General features: G+C 32.0%; 1 protein-coding gene across 1 annotated transcript in view; it reads left to right on the top strand.

Moving 5' to 3' along the window:
• Window positions 1-2,506: 2,506 nt before the first annotated feature.
• Window positions 2,507-19,519, top strand: part of LOC126778121 (probable sodium/potassium/calcium exchanger CG1090) — a 34,510-nt gene continuing 17,497 nt past the window's right edge. Inside the window, exon 1 of the mRNA XM_050501520.1 lies at window positions 2,507-2,860. Coding sequence (XP_050357477.1) covers window positions 2,849-2,860 — 12 coding nt within the window. The 5' untranslated portion in view covers window positions 2,507-2,848. The remainder of the gene's footprint in view (window positions 2,861-19,519) is intronic.

The raw sequence follows: 19,519 nt of genomic DNA on the forward strand, positions 1-19,519 counted from the left end.
GATGGACACACGTGTGACAAAATTTGCGAGAAACACGGATTTCCTGGAATTGAATATAATAAAATGAGCATGTGACAATTATTAATTGGTGATTGCCTGGACTTGAACCGGCAATCTTCGGTTAAGATTTACGAGTTGTACCCAGTAGTACAATGGTTGAGATGGCCCAGTGGCCATTTCCACTTGTATAGCTCTCGTTGTTATATATAGTTTTATAATTTGAAAAGTATATTATTAAAAATACGTGTAGTACCCTTGTTATGATAGTTTTCTAAAAGCTTCGTATAGCCTTCATAATGTAAATATATAATAATAATGTCCTCCAGACAGAAAAGAGTTCAGGCGCAGGACCAACGGCTTTACGTGCTTTCCGAGGCACGGGAGTGTACGCACTTCCAACTTCCAGACTCCGGGATGCTACTGAGAATTTTCTGACAGAAAAACCAAATAACTTTTATTAACCCGACCTGGGAATTGAACGCAGGACCTCCGGGTCTGTGGCCTTACATCAAGCAACTAGACCAACGAGACAGTCAAATATATACATTACAGATTGGCTTATTTCAAACAGAAGTTTCAAGTCAGAAACTTGAGTTTTGATTTATATGAAATTTGTGATATCTGCTTACTAAATGAATATTTCTATTAATCTTAAAAGAAAATTCATACAATATTAAAAAATAATAATGAAATAATTGTTTTACATTTATATACAAATCCCAATAATTATATTCAGTCACAAATCGTAACAATATTTTTTCGTCGTCAACGTCATTTGTTTTGTAACGTAAATGTATAAAACTCAACCGAGAAAGTTTTTTTATAATCATCAATATAATTAAATATATAAGTATATTATATAGCGTAGTAATAAGGGTTAATAAGCTCTTCAAAAGTAAACTTAATGACAATAATTATATTTATTTGTTTATAAGTCGCTAATAGTATTTATTAATACATATTATAAGCTGTAAATTTTCAGTTAAATAGGATAAAGATAAATTTTGCCGACGTCCCTAGTTCACTCCTACTCTGTAAAGGTCAAAGGGGCGCCGTAGACGTTGGCATCTCGCCAGCTTTAAGATAAAATATAACGTGACATTAGGAAGAAATCACGGAAACGGCTAAATGAGTATTCTTTTAAATTTCTAGAATTTCTCATTAAGCATAATCATGATTTTTATTATTTCTATTATGTTACGATATTAACTCATTAACACAAAGATATAAATTACATAATTATATTAATAATAATTTAACAATTTATTGTTATAAAACGTATATATATGTTAATGTCGAATGTATTTTTATCATAAAACGTATATATATCATTACGTCATTTCCGTAATCTTTTGTTTGTTTCAAATTACGTGTGTAGCATTTTGCTACGTAATTTGTAGCGCGTAGCAATTCAATTGCGTTGAGTGTAGACCCCGAATCGATATACGATGATTTTACAAGTTTGTTGGATTTGCTTCTTATTGTCATATTTTAACTACCTTTTAATGTTTATATAGATGTTTTTTGTTTAATATTTCGCTGCGTAATCATCAATATTAAGATTACTATTAATTTTTTTTATAGAATAGGAAGGCGGACGATCATATAGGCAACCTGATGGTAAATGATCACCAAAGCCCATAGACATTGGCATTGTAAGAAATGTTAACCATCGGTTACATCACCAATGCGCCACCATCCTTGGGAACTAAGATGTTATGTCCCTTCTGCCTGTAATTACACTGACTCAATCACCCTTCAAACTGGAACACAACAATACCGAGTACTGCTGTTTTGCGGTAGAATATCTGATGAGTGGGTGGTACCTACCCAGACGAGCTTGCACAAAGCTCTGCCACCAGTTAGAGTAAATGAAAAAATGAGGAAATATTTCTGCAAAACAATATTTTCTTTAACTATTTGTCTTAAAATAAATGCAAGCAAAACTATTTTCTGTTTATTATTAATATTACAATGTTTTATTAAAACACATTACAATGTGAGTTTATATTCTTCTCTATGTCTCTCGGCATGCGTCGCGTATGAGAGTTTTTACTTGTAATGCACGGATTTCTAGCACATCATTAAAATTATGTTTTCAAATGTGAATCCTCGGGTATAGCTTGTTATATTTGAATATACTTTATGTTTGAAACGAAGCAATAACGTGTTGCAATTAATCGTATACAATTTCTTGTAAAGTGTACCGACGCCTACATGTCTGTTCCTACCTTTAATTCTGGGACAATGATAGCATCAAAATACGACAAAATTATTTAAATTACTAATTTACTGAATAAAAATCTTATCACTTTGTAATACAGCTCACTACGACTGTCGTAGAACCTACTCATTGCGCTGGATACCGTGACAGTTAAATTTATGCTTTAATACTTTAATAAAGAGCACAAATTGCATTGATTTGTTTGTGTTATTTCTATGTATGCGAGGAAAGCCGCGCAGTCGCCCGTTTTCCACGGCTAGTCGTCTCGGTGGCGCCACTGAGCACAGTCGTGTTTGGGGTGTATTTAATGTCGAAGCTATTTCAGTGATACCCGTCAATTGTGTACAAAAGTATTTCATAGTCAATTCTTGCCTTCCATTTAGATTCTAGTATCCAATTGGCTCACTCATCTTAAGTAACATCTATATATTTGATTTTGTATGTAATACATAAAGAGGCTTTACAATATCGAAATGTGCAAGATCTTATGAAAGCCGGTAGCGTCAGAGGCGCCAAATCTTTTCCCGTGGCGTGTGTAAGTTACGTAACTGTTCCGGGCAAAATCGATAATCGAGGCGTATAAATAGCGAACTAAAGTTGAAAACAGCTGGCCGTCCGCCAGCCATGCAGCCTTCGGTGAGTATATGAAAAAAAAAATTATTCTACTAATTTATAAAGGATCATAATAAAAATAATATTATGAATACTAATAATTTTATTTTACATAAATATGTTGATAAAAATATTAAAAGTTATAATAAATTGTAACGCCGTCAGTTATAATAAAATAATCCTGCTTTTAATAATAAAAAGCAGCATATTTTCTTTATTTTCAACATAAAAAAAGTATACCAAAATCGATATTAATTTAAATCACAATTAAATTATTTCAAATTCGAATCAATTCGAATGATTTATTCTATCTAAAAGATTATATCTTGATTCAACGATAAGGTTATCGTTAATGAGTTTTTTTATACTCGGATTCGTTTAAGATTAAAAATGATCAAAATAAACGTAGTCGACGCAAGTCAATTCCTTTGTTATGAAATTTTGAAAAGTATACGTTTCAAGAAGGTAATTTTAATTAATAATATAATCATATAAATATATTAATATTAAATAAAAAAACTCTAAAAAGTAACGTTATTAGAAAACATATAGATCGAATCTTCTTTTTACTAATTTATTATTTTACTAAAAAGCATATTATATAATATAATGTTGATAAATATACATAAAATATTCATCAATAACGAAAATGAAAACGTATAAAAGTATTTATAGTAAAGTAATATCGTAATTAATATTTAATTTTTATAATTATAACTATTATCGGAATAGAAACTTGTGTCAATTTTAATAACAACAATAAAATTATATAAACTATGAAGTAAATATTAATGCTTAATTAAATATTAATCGAATTAAATAATAAATATTTAACTAAGCATCATTAAATTTGAATGAATGAATTAAAATGACAGAAAAAAAACATTAATAGAATGAATTGGTTATTCCATTCATTCAAAACAAGTCAAGTAAGTCAATCGTAACAATATTTTTCCGTTTATTTCATCGATGAGGAATCTTAATATTAACAGGAATCTGATCGTCTGATGGACGCCACTGAAAACTGCATGCGTCATTCTTATATTTGTGACGTCATGTGTTTTGTTACGTAAATATATAAAATATGTCATCAAAGATAGTTTTTAAAATATGAATTAATTTATGTGGTTATTTATTTTATATGCTTAAAAATGTGTATATTGTAATAATATTTTTATATTTCAAAATTTATATAATATATTTTCAAGCGCGTTCCTATTAATATGTTACCCAATTAAAAGTTTCATTTGATCGCGGTGGAAACGTAACTAATTTTTATGTCAGATATATTATATATCACAGTCATTACGGTCAATAAGCGCTTCAAACATAACGTCATGTATGTTACTGTATTTTAGATACAGCTAAAGCATACTCATTGTTGTATTTTAAAATTATCCCCACTGACCCAAATAATTACAATGTGACGTAATTTTATTGTGTTAAAAAATGTCTAGAACATAACGTTCGTTAATAGTACAATTCTGTGGCATCACCATCAGAATAGAAACTATTTGGAACGATGTGGGTTGTTTTATATAATATACGCTTTTTTCGTGATATTGTTGGTTATTACGAATGCAAAGCTTGTGACATTTGAACAAAATAAATTGATTATTTTTGAAATGATTCGGATAATGGCAACATTTCATTTAAAAATGTACCTTGGCCCGTTTAGAACCAGGTCACCAAATTCTAACCATTCTTATACTATTATCTAACGTTTAAAATATAATGGCGTTGTTACTCTGTGTGCAAAAATTTATTAAAACAATTTTTAATTAGTATAATTTAAAAAAAGAACAGTATTTTTAAAACGAAGCTTTTCATTAATCAATGTATATAAACGAATAAATTTTAGTACACTTTATTGTTTTATCATTAGACCCAAGTGTTTGAATAATATCAGCTCAATTGGTTGAATGAAACTTGTTTAAAATTAATTAGCAAAATTTAACCAACATATATCAAACATGTCAGGTTAAATAAAAGCCTTTAAAATAATTGTCATGATCATTAATATTCTGTTAATTATGCTACGTACATTACGCTAGTCGAAAATTAATTTCGTTCGCATTTGATGCGCTTTAGTGTTATAAATTAAAAATATATACGGAAATAGGAGTATCATAAATTATATTTGAAACAAGTGAATTCATATATGTTTTCATCAAATATTCAATAAAGATTATGGTCGAATGTTAACGGGGCGAGAAGAGCCGAGATGGCCCAGTGGTATGAACGCGTGAATCTTAACCGATGATCGTGGGTTCAAATCCGGGCAACCACCACTAAATGTTCATGTGCTTAATTTGTGATTATAATTCATCTCGTGCGGTGTTACGGTGAAGTAAAACATCGCGAGAAAACCTGCATGTGTCTAATTTTACTGAAATTCTGCCACATGTGTATTCCACCAACCCGTATTGGAGCAGCGTGCTTCAGCGTGGATAAGCGCCAAACCTTCTCCTCAAAAAGAGGAGAGGAGGTCTTTAGCCCAGTAGTGGGACATTCACAGGCTGTTTGGGTTCACAGGGCGAACACTACTTAAATAGAAAAAAAAACCACAAAATTCAACATCTAAATATACTAACTTTCGCATTTATAATATTAGCGAAAAGACATCATACTTAACATGATCACTGCTCATTTGCTGACACTCCATCACTTATCGAATAAATAAATCGTTTCTCGAATAAACGTTTATCGTTGATTTCAAAAATACCAAGCTATTTTCACATTTCTACCAAAAGGCTTATGCGTTCAAGATAACGAAGTGGGTTGAAGTGTCGACGTAAATGAGATTTACTCGAGCGCTCCTTTAACTCTCGAATCGGCAATGAGGGTGCTATTGATTTTGAATATTAAATTCAAAGAAATTTATCTGCTTTTAAAAACTTATGTAATTAAAGATTAAACAATGCGATTAGAATAAATTGAATGTTACTTGAAACTACGATATTGGAACTCTCTATATATAATATGTATAGATTAATGTGTATGACATAGGTATATGACTGCCTCGTTGGCTTGTGGTTCGATATAAGGCCGCAGACCTGGAGGTCCTGGGTTCAATTCCCAGGTTGGGCCGATAAAAAGTTCTCGATAGAAAATTCTCAGTAGCAGCCCGGAGTCTGAAAGTTAGAAGTGTGTACACTCCCGTGCCTCGGAAAGCACGTAAAGCCGTTGGTCCTGCGCCTGAACTCTTTCCGGTCGTGTCGGATTGCCGTCCCATCGGATTATGAGAGTTAGGGAATAGAGAATGCACCTGTGTTTGTTGTCCACCACACACTTGTGTACTATAAAATCTCCTGCGTAGTTGGCTAATCTCTCTTGATATTGGCCGCCATGGCCGAAATCGGTCTGGAGGACATTATTATTGGTATCTGTATTAGTTTGTATGGTTGAATGGTCTTATCTCTAAGCCGTTCGAAATAATTTATTATCCTTTCGTAAGCCGTTTATTGAGCAAAGTTACAAGGGATATAACTTTAGGCTACGACCGAAAGAAGCGGTGAGGTAACCTAATATGAAACAGGCATATTATTATTATACTTTTAGACGAAAATCCTTTAACATCTGCTATTTTAAATACACATATAAAATACTTATATTATTAATTCTAATTCTAATTATTTATTGATTGATTACATAATCATTTTTAACTTCGGGTTTTAAATGAGATAAATTGTGCTATTCTGTTTGCAAACTTCGATACTTCGTTTATTTTTGCCCGCTGAACTATCATTTATTCTACCGCACTATTGTTGTTTGTAGTATTTCGGTTCGACAGGTACAAGGGAAATAACTTCTTATTTTCCAAGTTTGGTGACGCATTGGCGATGTAAGAAATGCGTAATATTTATTACAGTGCCAATGTCTACGAGCAGTGGTGACCACTTACCATCAGGTGGTCTATTTGCCAGTCTGCTTACCGATAGCAATAAAAAAAACTCACTACTATACGACGTAGCAATACAAAACTCACCGCACGCGATATACATTGATTGTAATAATTATACAATTTAATAATTATTTTTATCTGAAACAGGGTATCACCGTAAATTGATTTTCAATATTTCATGTCTGTGATACATTGAGTTCATACAGAATAACTGCTGCCGTGAATGTAATGTCATGTTGTCCATTAATTTGACATTTGACAAATTTTAATTGGACGCTGAGCGGGAGTTGGGACAACATTAATTCTGACCCAAAATATTGCAAAATTTACATATTGCTTAATGTGTGTAAAATAGGTAGTCAAGCTGTCAAATGGTCCATGATGGTGAGTGGTTACCACCCATAGGCATTGAACCTTGGTAACTTAGGTGTTGTAGCCATGTTCCTGTAATTACAGTGTTTATAATTTGTATAATACTATAATAATTTAATATAATAAAAATCTGTATATAACAGGGAGGGGGAGATCAGGAAGCATTTTTACATTATTTAAGAAAGGCTAGCATAGAAATACGTCAGCTGATGGCAAATTGTCAGTCACCATACACCATCAATGAAACTATCAGATCCCATGTTATTTTATTTTTTATTTTTTTTTATTTTATTTATTTTAAGGACCACTAGTAGCTACTACATGTTTTAATGACAAATGTAAAACAATTTAGTGAAAATAGCTAACATGTGAAGCTTTTTAAAGTAGCCACAACAATTACAATATTTGTTTTAAAAATACGTTATATTCTGTATGCCTCTAGTTACACTGAATCACTCACCTTTTGTCGTCGCTCATAGGGGGTTTTTTGCCTTAGTCACCACGCTTGGCAGGCGGGTTGGTGACCGCAGTGGCTGGAAATCTTTCACTAATAGCGCTGCTGCCCGCTATCAGGATTTGCATTTTCGGATTCCAGCATTTGTGTGGTTATACCGCCACGATTTCGGTCGCCAGAGCCTCGTTCGTTGATTAGCAGGATGTACCACGAGCAGGTGAGGTTGACGGTAGAGAGCCTAGGTTGTTATCGGCTCCCCTTAAATCCCTTAACGGTTGGCGTTCTATGGGGGAGGCTTTCGTCCAGCAGTGGACGGCAAAAGGCTGAAAAAAAAAAACTCACCTTTTCTATAACCGATGAGTATATGATACCCACCCAGACAAGCAAATCAAACCTGTAATAAGTAGTAGATAGTAATGTTTATTTTTTTTATTATTATTTTTTGTAATTTTGTATATGAGTCCTTATTACTTGAATAAATAAATTATTATTATTATTAATACTTGAAAATTATGGATATTAATATAATACAATTAAAAATTTGAAATCCAAGAACCTTATACGGGGAGGAAGCCTATTTACTTAAATATATGATATTCATTTAGTAGGTTCATACTTGAAATACGAGCTTAATTAATTCGGATACTTTGATATGTTTAAGAGTAAAAATTAATTAATTTTATTTCGCTGTAAAATAGGAACATTGTTTTCTGTTGTAATTAATTTGTAAATTAAGATAATGAAGTAATTATGTAAAAAAGAGTTGTAGGACCGCTTACTCGACAATAAACTAAATATATACGAATATATTTACAAATACAATTCCATGTAATAAGTTAGTTACATATGTTGTTAGCTTTAAAATGACTCAAACATTAAACAACTTAACATCTATTTCATAGAAAACGTACTTGTAGTTGTAAATTAACGGGCCGGTTAGCGTGGTTGGTAGATACTCGCCTTTCACGCCAAAGGTCGTGGGTTCGATTCCCACCCAGTACAGAGAGTGCCTGAACATGTCTGTTTGTCCTGAGTATGGATGTAATTATCTATATAAGTATGTATTCATTTATAAAAAGAAAAGTAGTACATGTAGTATATCAGTTGTCTGGTTTCCATAGTTCTGCTTAGTTTGGGATCAGATGGCCGTGTGTGAATAATGTCCCAGGGTATTTATTTATTTATGTAGTTAGATTTTTTATTTTATACTTATACAAGAAAACTTGTTTTTGAATAAACTCAAAATAGCCGAAAGCGATATAGACTGTGTTATATTTTTTAATATTTCAGGATAATACCTTAATTATGGCCTCGAGAAGTCGAAGCGGCTTTTGTTCAACTTCAGTATTTTTGTGATCCGCTTTGAAGGGTAGTTGAGCAAAGCATCTTGGCTCCCATGCTTGATGGCATACTTACGTTGTAAGAAATGGTTTTTATTTCTTATAATTCCAGTTTCTTTGGATGAAAGCGTCCACTTATACGAACTGCATAACGACTTCATTCTATTCTAATGTATTCAGTATAAGTTTATTTTTTAAACTAGCTTGAACTGCTTTAAAAAATATGCAACTAATCTTTAAAACTTAATCTTTTTAATAAAGCCTTCTAAGTTCATGTAGCAATTACTGAATTTGCCGGCATTTTATTTATTTTATACTTTTTTTTTAAATTTTAGAGTATCCGAATTTCTTTGTAGTTTTTTTTTTAGTAAATTTATTCACAGTCGAAAGTATTGCTAGAGGATAAAAGTCTATAGTTTTTAAAGAATTTTGTCCAGCTTACTTCCCATAATGCGAATACAGATAATAACATAACTTATTCAATGTATAAGCTTGCTTGTTTAATTGTTACAAAATCTACTACCGACTCGGAAAAAAATACCTCAGACCAGAAAGTATCCGGTGAACAACACAATGACATTTTGTTTTACCCATTGATAAATTAATAAATAAAATAAACTATATTGTTACTTTGGTATCAAAACTCATTAATCTGGTAACAGAAAAATGTTTATTCATCATTCATTTTGTAAAATTATAAAAAGAGTTACGAAGAAAGAGGTTACATATTTATATTTATAGGGATAGGAATAAATAAGCTTAAAAAGTTATGTCTGTCGGTCAACACGGCGGGGTGAAAATGTTCATAGCGATAACTTGACACTTGGAACTTTTCTCATTTGAGTTTTTAGTTTGTTAGTTTTCTTTGTTAACTGAGAATGGTTTGAAATTAAACAGTAATTGTATTATACAGGACTTTGTTTGTTCAAGATCTTGGAATGTTCTTTATTTACTATTGATATTTGCAATCTTCGTGTTCTTATAGTATTTAGTAAACAAGAACTTTTCTTATGCTTATGTATGTACAGGTTGATGCCCAGAAACTACCACATTATTAGCTGTTAATAGCCATAGGGATCCGTTAGAGTGAAGTCTCTCTCAGAAAACAAAATGCACTTCAAATTAAAGTTAATTAACTTAACTTTTTACTAAAGTTAAAAAAACGGCACCTAAAATATTTCTAACATTATTTTAAGCATCGATAGCTATGTTTCAATAGCAAAAATCGCAGGTTGTATCTTGTCGTTGGGCTATTGTCGTCTCCACTCCTATCACAAGCCTTACGCCTAATTCGAGGGGTAAATAAATTGGAAAATTAGTTATACATTAAAAACATACATTCCTAATATTCTTTAAAAATATATATATTTTTTCTATAGTATAAATCGTGATCGGAATGTTGGACCGCGTTAATTGGTGGCGAGAATGTTATCAGCAGGTCCAATTAAGAGAAAACAAAATATAATTGATTAGATTCTCACTAATTCTTTTGTTGTATAATTGTAATTTTTTACAGGTCTGTTTTTTCAGTATCTTCTATTAATACTATGGCACTCGTATTTCATATTGCTACGTATAATATTTTAGCATTTATTTCGTAAAAATATACATATACTATATATTGATTGTGGTTGAGGCCCCATTTTTTGGATAAGGTTGACAAATTATGGTCCTGTTCAAACTTTATATACATTCTAAAAGTATTTTAAATAATACAATTCTAACTTTAGACCCATGTATGCGAATGTGCGATATCGTGAGTGTGTGTTTGTGTGTGTATGTGTATGCTCGAGTGTTTGGACAATATCTGCTGTTGTTTTGCCATGTTATAATATGGTCGAGTAATTGTTCCGTTTCGTCATAATCTGAGTAGGGCTTGTGTTACTACTTATTAGCTTTAGTTTCATCAGTCAGATGGTAATTATTTAAACAGCTATTGTATATCTATATATGTGTACTAATAGTAAAATATCATACAATATTCATTAGTTGAAATATCACCCATAGCTTTGGACAGAAATTGACAAAGTTTTCTTAAGCACCCATAAACAGTACTTTTTTAAATGAAGGTCATATCCTCTAATAAACACAAAAGTAATGTACAATTATTTTCTATATTCACATTTATAATTTAATAGAGTTTATTCCAAACTTGTGTATTATGAAATTTCTCGAGCGGCAAACGATTCCATGATATGAATTGATAATGCTTCTTATGAAATTCTTTTCTAAGTTATTTCGTTCACTCTATATTCATAATAATAGTTTCCACGCTAAATATTTTTTATGCGAAATCGAATTGAACTTAATTTTTTTTCTTCAATATCAGAGCATTCCGCTTATTTATTGGTTGTCAAAGGAAAAGCTACCACTATCACAGTTAGTTTTTAGTGATGTAACGACAAATATTTGTATAAAGCACATTTGAGTGAGTGAGTTTACCGTAATATGTATTTTTGTATTATATTTCCGATCACATTTTCCTACTGGGGTACAAGAGTGCTAATATTAGCTATTAAATATTATTATGATAACATTCCGATATAATATTTTACAATTTATGTGTTTGCGATACTCCAGAATCACCAAACCATACATACAACATACATTTCTGTTAACAGCTTAAGATATTTTTTGTCAACTTTATTTTGGAGGATTTGGTTAATTATTAGATGTGGTCTCGTAATTCTTGATACAATACATGATACACCAAATTACCATTCAGTGGTTTTTTTGACTTAATAATGTGTATTAATGAAACAGTTTTAATCAGTAAGTTGGTGAGGAAGATCTGAAAATTTTATCTGTATGATGATATCTACATGTAGCCTCCATTGAATCTGTAAAAGTGAAGAAATCACTGCAGATCTCTATGTCCATCTAGCAACTGATATCGCTAAAATTCATTAAAATTATAAACCTTTTTCAAAAGCGTGTGTTGATTACATAAAAACTACCAATTTCCCATTGGTGGAGACGTATTATCATTTGGTTTGCAGGCTCGTCTGCTACTTTACTTTAAATCAAATAGAGTTAATCTACTTTTTTCTCTTTTATAGATAAATTCGAAAAATCTAAATCATTTGTTACAATGTAAACTCTAGAGAAAAATACAACTTTAAACCTATTTGTTCCAAGATTATCTATAAGTAGGTGCAGAGGTCAAATGGCACCGCTTCGTATGAACACAACCTATCTGCGACATTGACAAATCAACCAACCCTTACTACATGACCTTCGAGTTTCATAACTTGATTACTGATGAGATATTTGAGATAGCAATCGAAGCCAACCTTATTTGAAAGTCAACATCAACCTTAGTTAACAGCCGGCGTGCTATTATTCGATACGACTTGCGGCACATATTGTACCTCGATGATACTACTATAAATAGCACCCTGCGAAAGTCCCGCTGCTAGGCTAAGGCCTCCTTTATTTTTTTAAGAGACGATTAGAAGTTTATTCTACCACGCTGTTCCAGTACGGGTACGTAGTACTACTAACAATACCTTGAAGGTTTTACTCAATTGTCAACTAGACAGTTTTAACTCAACAACTTCAACGTGATATATTTTTTATAAATAACATATTCGATAACGGCGGCATAGATACCCATCTTTAAATTAGTCCTACATTTTTTAAAAGTTGTTTTAGACGAGTATTTCGTCTGAATTGCACCTTACGTGACCCGAGCTGACCCAAATATTCCTTGTCGTTTTTAAGTCTTTTCATAAATATCATAAAATTTCCAATACTGATTCATAAATTAGAAAATATTTTTGCTTGTTATATTTTTAGTTAAAAAAAAAAAAAAAACATTTTTACTGAGTACATTTATATAAAAAAAACAGAGATAGCCTAGTAGTAAAAACGCGTAAATATTAACCGATGATCGTGCGTTCAAACCCGTGCAAGCACCACTAAATTTTCATGTGCTTAATTTGTGATTATAATTTATCTCGTGCTTTATACGGCGAAGGAAAACATCGTGAGGAAACCTGCATGTGTCTAATTTCACTGAAATTCTGCCACCTGTGTATTCCACCAACCCGCACTGGAGCAGCGTGGTGGAATAAGCTCCAAATCTTTTCCTCACAAAAAAGGAGACCTTTAGCCCAGCAGTGGGACATTCACAGGCCGTTACGTATTTATATAGCGCGCATAAAAAGTTATATTTTAAACAAGCCTTGAAAATTTATCTTGTCCTGTATTCTCCACTGCGAATTGAGAATGAATTAATAAGATTTGCGTGTATTATTCACTAGTGAAGAACAGCACATAAAATACGATTGGCAACATTGTCCGTCAGATAAGACCTTTATTTTATGTCGTATATGAATTATTCAGATACCTTCGGGGAACCGAGTTATGTTTGATTTTAGAACGGTAGTTCTTCACGGTAGAATCTAAATTCCTAACCGGTGCTTTGGTATGGTTGGTGGTAAAATGACGTTTAAGCCTTCTTCAATATATTTTGCTTTATGTTTTATTTTCCATTTATAGAATTTTTTCTTTATTAGTCTATCGATTAAAAAAAAGTTTTGCAGTTGTTTTAATATATTAAAATTATAGAGGTTGAAAGTAATAACGTGAATTTTGTTGTATTTCACATTAATTATTGTACGTTATATCTTGTGTAGGTAATTGTATAAATTCTTATGTGAAATCCATAAAACGTGATAAAGAGTATCTTTACACAAACGAAAAACGAAAAACGAAGACGAACGAACGAAGTATTGAATTTATTTAATAAATATTAAATTGTATTGAAAGAATATTTACCTTAGACTGAGTTTATTTTAACAAGCCACTGGTTGAAATGTCAAGAACGGGGAAGGAAATTCAATAAGAGGTTATCACTTCATTAATGATTAATGAGAATGGACCCGAGACGGGATGCTAGGAGGAGTCACTTGAAACTTAACAATGACCTGCTGAATTATTTGACTTTAACGACCGTAAGGAGCTTTAAATCAATTATTCGTCTTTTGTCTTTATTAGTTTACTAGTAATTACCCGCGTATTAGAGGAGTAGGGCGGATAAATAAGTAGGCTATGGCATTTCTTGAGAATCAAGCTTGCTATATTCAAAATTTTATCAAAATCGATTCAGAGGCTTAGCCTTGCGTTACAGACACACAGAGCTGCTTTCGCATTTATAGTGTTAGTAAAGATAGGTAAAAAAATATATGTTCTAGATAAAAATCTTTTGAAATTAGTGTAATAAAATTTGTAAGGATAAATTAATATAGAATTTATTCAAGAAGATAATTGACTTACAATAAAAAAAAATAATCTTGGGACATTATTCACATGCTGCCATCAGATCCCAAACTAAGCAATGCTTGTACTATGGAAACCAGACAACTGATATGCTACATATGCTATTTTTCTTTTGTAAATACATGCTTATATAGATAATTACACCCAGACTCAGAACAAATATACATGTTTATGCACACAAATGTCTGTCCTGGGTGGGAATAGAACCCACAACCTTCGGCGTGAAAGGCAAGTAGCTACCAACTACGTCAACCAGCCTGACTTTGAATAGTTGTTTATATTCAAAATCAACATAAGATTCAGATTATAAAAAAGGGTTTCTATAAACCTTAAAATGTAGGTTAACCTGTTAGGTTAGGTCAGACGGTAAAATGCCACCAAGCGGGAAAAAAAGACAAACACCATTGTATCGGTAAAAAAAACACTTCAGAACTAAGAAAAAGAAACTTCAACTTCTTTATATTATGTTGAATACATTTTTATTAAATTTAATATAATATCAACAAAATAATCGATCACATTTCATTCTACTACTTGGTGGTCTTGTAGCCCGGCTGGGTGATACCATCCACTTAATACATATTCTACCGCCAAACATAAATACTTATATTAGTACTGTTGTGTTCCGGTTTAATGGGTCAGTGAGCCAGTGCAAATACAACGGAAATAATATCTAAGGTCCCAAAGTTGGTGGTGCATTGGTTATGTAAGGGATCTTATATTTCTTTCACTGCCAATATATATGGGCGGTGGTGATCACTTACAATCAGATCGCCCACTTGCTCTACCTACAAAAAATAATATTTCTTAATATAAATTGCACGCCCTTAATATAAATATATACATAGTGAGTATATACAGATATGTTACATATGAAATTCCATAAATATGCTCTTATATAGACCATTTCCACATATTTTATTATCTACAAAACTACCGTGAAATCCCGGCACACGGTTGCCCTATATTGACACATTTCGAGCGGCCCAGTTTCAACGATATAGTACATATGTACTATGTATATAGATATATTTAATCCCAATTTGACATCGGCTATTTGGGTCATTTTATGAGATGATCTATATTTTATTAATTTGCGATAGAAATATTATGTTACGAAAAAAGGCCGTATATAATTGAGTCGTTTTTTTGGTACTTTTACGTTTTAATATTGTCAGTACATATTTTTGAATAAAACATTTATATTTTTACTAAGCCCAGAAGGCACAGTTGTTGGAAGACATGACTTTTAACCGATTGAAAAACCCGGGCATAGCATGAATATTTATTGACTTAATTTATCAATCGTAAGAAATATTTACCATCCTTTACATTGCCAATGCGCCACTAACCTTTAGAAATATTACTGTTTGACAGTAGAATATCTGATAAGTGGTTGGTGCGTACCCAGACGGACTTGCGCAAAGCCCTACCACCAAGTAAAGTGCTTTCGCCCCTTACATGAAGACGTAAATGAGCCTTAACTATTAACTACTATTCTATTAGCTGGGATTCTGCAAAATTATTAAACGCGATAAATAATCATACTGGTGGTAGAGCTTTGTGCAAGCTCATCTGGGTAGGTACCACCCTCTCATCAGATATTCTACCGTAAAACAGCAGTACTTGGTATTGTTGTGTTCCGGTTTGAAGGGTGAGTGAGCCAGTGTAATTACAGGCACAAGGGACATAACATCTTAGTTCTCAATGTTGGTGGCACATTGGTGATGTAAGCGATGGTTAACATTTCTTACAATGCCAATGTTTTATGGGTGCTGGTGACCACTTACCATCAGGTATATGCTCGTCCGCCCTCCCATTCTATAAAAAAAATACGGTATTGTATAAATTGTGTAATTAAGCTTTATGTTATTTTAATATGATATTGTAATGTTTGAAGATGGTACAACGGTCTTTCAGTTCGAAAGACCGTTGAAAAATAAACGCTTAGAAAAGTTGTAAAAGTGAATTAATAAATAGTAAATTTTAATGCCTAATATTAAACGTAATTTTTGCAAATGTAGATATTTTTTTGTTTTAAATTAAATTACATATTTCTTGGGATAATTGTAGATTCTAAGATTCATAGGAATGCCCCACTTGTCATTATTATAAGGTCTAGCTCCACAGTATATAATAAGGAAAGTTAGGCAATCTACTGATGTTGTTACCGGTTAATTAATAAATAGGATTTTTTCTATTGTTATTTTGTCTGTATCTGTTGTCATGGATATTCGGAAATATTTTATAAAGATCCAATTTTTACAATTTAAATTTATCTGAATAATCTCTATGAGGTCAAAAGCTGCTTATAATTTTTCACATAAAGTAGTCTTAAATTCACTCACTATAGGAATATTATTATTACTCAAATATTAATAGGTATCTAAATTGTCTTTTTCAATGCTTATGAAATTCCTCTGAGGCGGGTGACGGTATGATGACGTCACGTCACAAACCTCGAGCCATTCGAGAATGTCAACAATCTAAGTAAGCCAGTGGTGTCAGTTTTCTGTTTATATCTCGTATTCGTGTATGCACTCACACACTTATTTATGTATGAGAATGAACATTCACAACGGAAGCTACTCAACTGCGTAGAAAGTATTTTACTGCACAAGTGTGTCTGCAAGCACAAGTGCATTTATTTCCTAATTCTAATATGACGGCACGGCAATATTAGTACGTCAGTCGTAGCTAGAATAGTGTGTAAGGCCATCGCGGAGAGGTAACGAGGCACGAGAATATAAATTTGTCAACTTCCAAACTCCAGAATTCTCGACAGAAATTGCAACTGTATATATTAATTATATTATCCCATCTCGAGATATGAAACCAAGTATGAGTTTGAGAAATCTAGCCTTATAAGCCAGTTACTAGATAAACCAGGCAGCAGGCACACATATATACTGACCTGATGTGCCTGTGTGCGTCACCGTATTCATGTTAACGTTGAATATGAAAATTTTGACACAGTTTTACACGATTCAATATAGATAGCGACGACAGACATTACAATCGATGTAATCTGTACTACGTCGGAAAATGCTAACTATTACAGATAATAAATAAGGCTTTATTAATATAAATAAATTAAATGAAAAATAATTTATAACCGTAAAATACTAATCTTAAATATAAACATACATGAGCTTTGTTGACACTTACAAATGATGTCCTCTTGACCGATTTCGGCCACGGTGGACAATCTCAATAGAGACTAGCTACTAATATAGGATATTATAGTCAAAGTGTTTGGGCAAGCACTTTCTATTCCTTCGCCCTCATAATCCGATGGAATGGCAATCCGACACGGCCGGAAAGAGCTTAGGCGCTGGACCAACCACACACTTCCAACTTCGAGACTCTGGGCTGCTACTGAGAATTTTCGACAGAAAAACCCAATAGCTTTTTATCGGCCTAACCTGGGATTTGAACCCAGGATGGCTTTGGATCTGCCTTATATCTGGCTATCGAGGTCATGACAACTTATAAATAGTTTATTTTAAAACAATAAATTTTCAGGCAAGTTAAAACGAAAAAAGACAATGTTTTTTTATATATTTTGAATAACTTATTTAATGTTTCCATGATAGCGTGAATAATAAGTATCATACAGTGAGAGTTAAACTCGACCTCGTAATTAGAAGGTTTTCGCGAATTTGGTGTAGAATAGAGAGCCATTTCATTATATGAAATATGCAATTTAAATGTTGTTTATAAAGTGGTATTTATATTATTTTTTCACACGTTTTTTTATATATTTTAGCGAGAGAAAAAGCAATTATCTTTATAAGGCATGGAAAATTGCGAAATATAAACTTTTTTATATAAGAATTATAGACTTTTTGCGTTATTTGGAATATATTAGCGTTTTTTATTTGTTGAGAAGTTAAAATTCATGACCATTTAGCATTAATGCTGGCACGATATTGCCATGTTTCTTCTAAAATACAAAAGCTGAACTCGGCTTTTCATTAAGCCGAACTTTTAGCTCTAATAACAAGACATAATTATTTCTTTAAGCCAGACGTAGGTATTTTTTGTATATAAATTCGACTATCTGAAACTCGATGTTATATATTGAAAAAAGGCTGAACCGAAACGGACAAGTAAATATTATACCGGACACGACCGTTAAAAGCCAAACACGTCCGTTTAAAAACGTTTGGCCAAGCTTCCTTAACGCTAACAGCATTATCCCTTTGTGCAGCACAAATAAATTTAAATTATATATTAATCAGCACATAAAACAAACCGTCAGGACATGATACGATGATCCGTCAAAAAGATGGCTTTAGATAATCATTCTTTAATCCATCGTAAGGCTTCTTGTTGGATAATGTTCTGTTACATTACTCCAATAAATACGATTTCAAATACTGTTACCAAACGAACTAAATAACAAATAGTAAATTTCCTATTCCTGAGAAAACTTTTCTCCTATAAGGTTTCGTATTTATTCAGCTCGCTGTTTCACTGTGGTTGTATATAACACAACTGTCAATAAATATCGGAATGGCAAAACTTCTCCAATTTTATGAATACACATGTAAACACGGACAGTATCTGGCAATAATTTAAGGTTTCCTAATCATGTTATCCTTCACTGGTTCCTTCTTGGTTAAAGTTATCTTGTTCCAATCACAGTGACATTTCGACTCGGCAATAAAATAATATGATTTATGGTTTAAGAATTTATTTCTCAAAAAAGAATACAATTCACTTTAAATATTTGAGAAAACAAGATTAACATACTTAAATATTATATATACAACATAAGGGCAAATATTATGTAATGTATATGTTTATTTGTACAAATCGGATCTCGGTATACAATGTTTTCGTGTCCCGTGTTGTGACGTAATTCGATACACACACATTGTCACGATGAAACCTTTTCATTTACATTTATAAATAGATTTTCGTTCCATTAAAATTCACGTTGAAGCTGCACGCTGAATGTGTTCACAGAAGGATAATATATTCATATATTTACATAATAATTGCTTTAAATTTGTAATGTGTATTTTGTTCTTTTTATTTTAATTTTGTATTTTATAAAAATGTTGTATATAACATAATAATTATTTATATTGAGGACTTGAATAGGTATATATAATTCAAAATAAAGAATAGCTACTATCAGATATGGTCGCGTAGATGTGACAAGAATGCTTGCAACATTTCTCGTTATATCGTAATTCTGATTATCTGGACAAAAATTAACCATCCACTAGTGAATTCTCTAAGTTGGGTTGTTCTATGTTTAAGCAATTCTTTGCACAGTAACTCCAATGTCCAAGCTTTTAAGCTGCAAACAGCACGAG

Source organism: Nymphalis io, chromosome 25 (genome assembly GCF_905147045.1).
Source record: "Nymphalis io chromosome 25, ilAglIoxx1.1, whole genome shotgun sequence".
Lineage (NCBI taxonomy): Eukaryota > Metazoa > Arthropoda > Insecta > Lepidoptera > Nymphalidae > Nymphalis > Nymphalis io.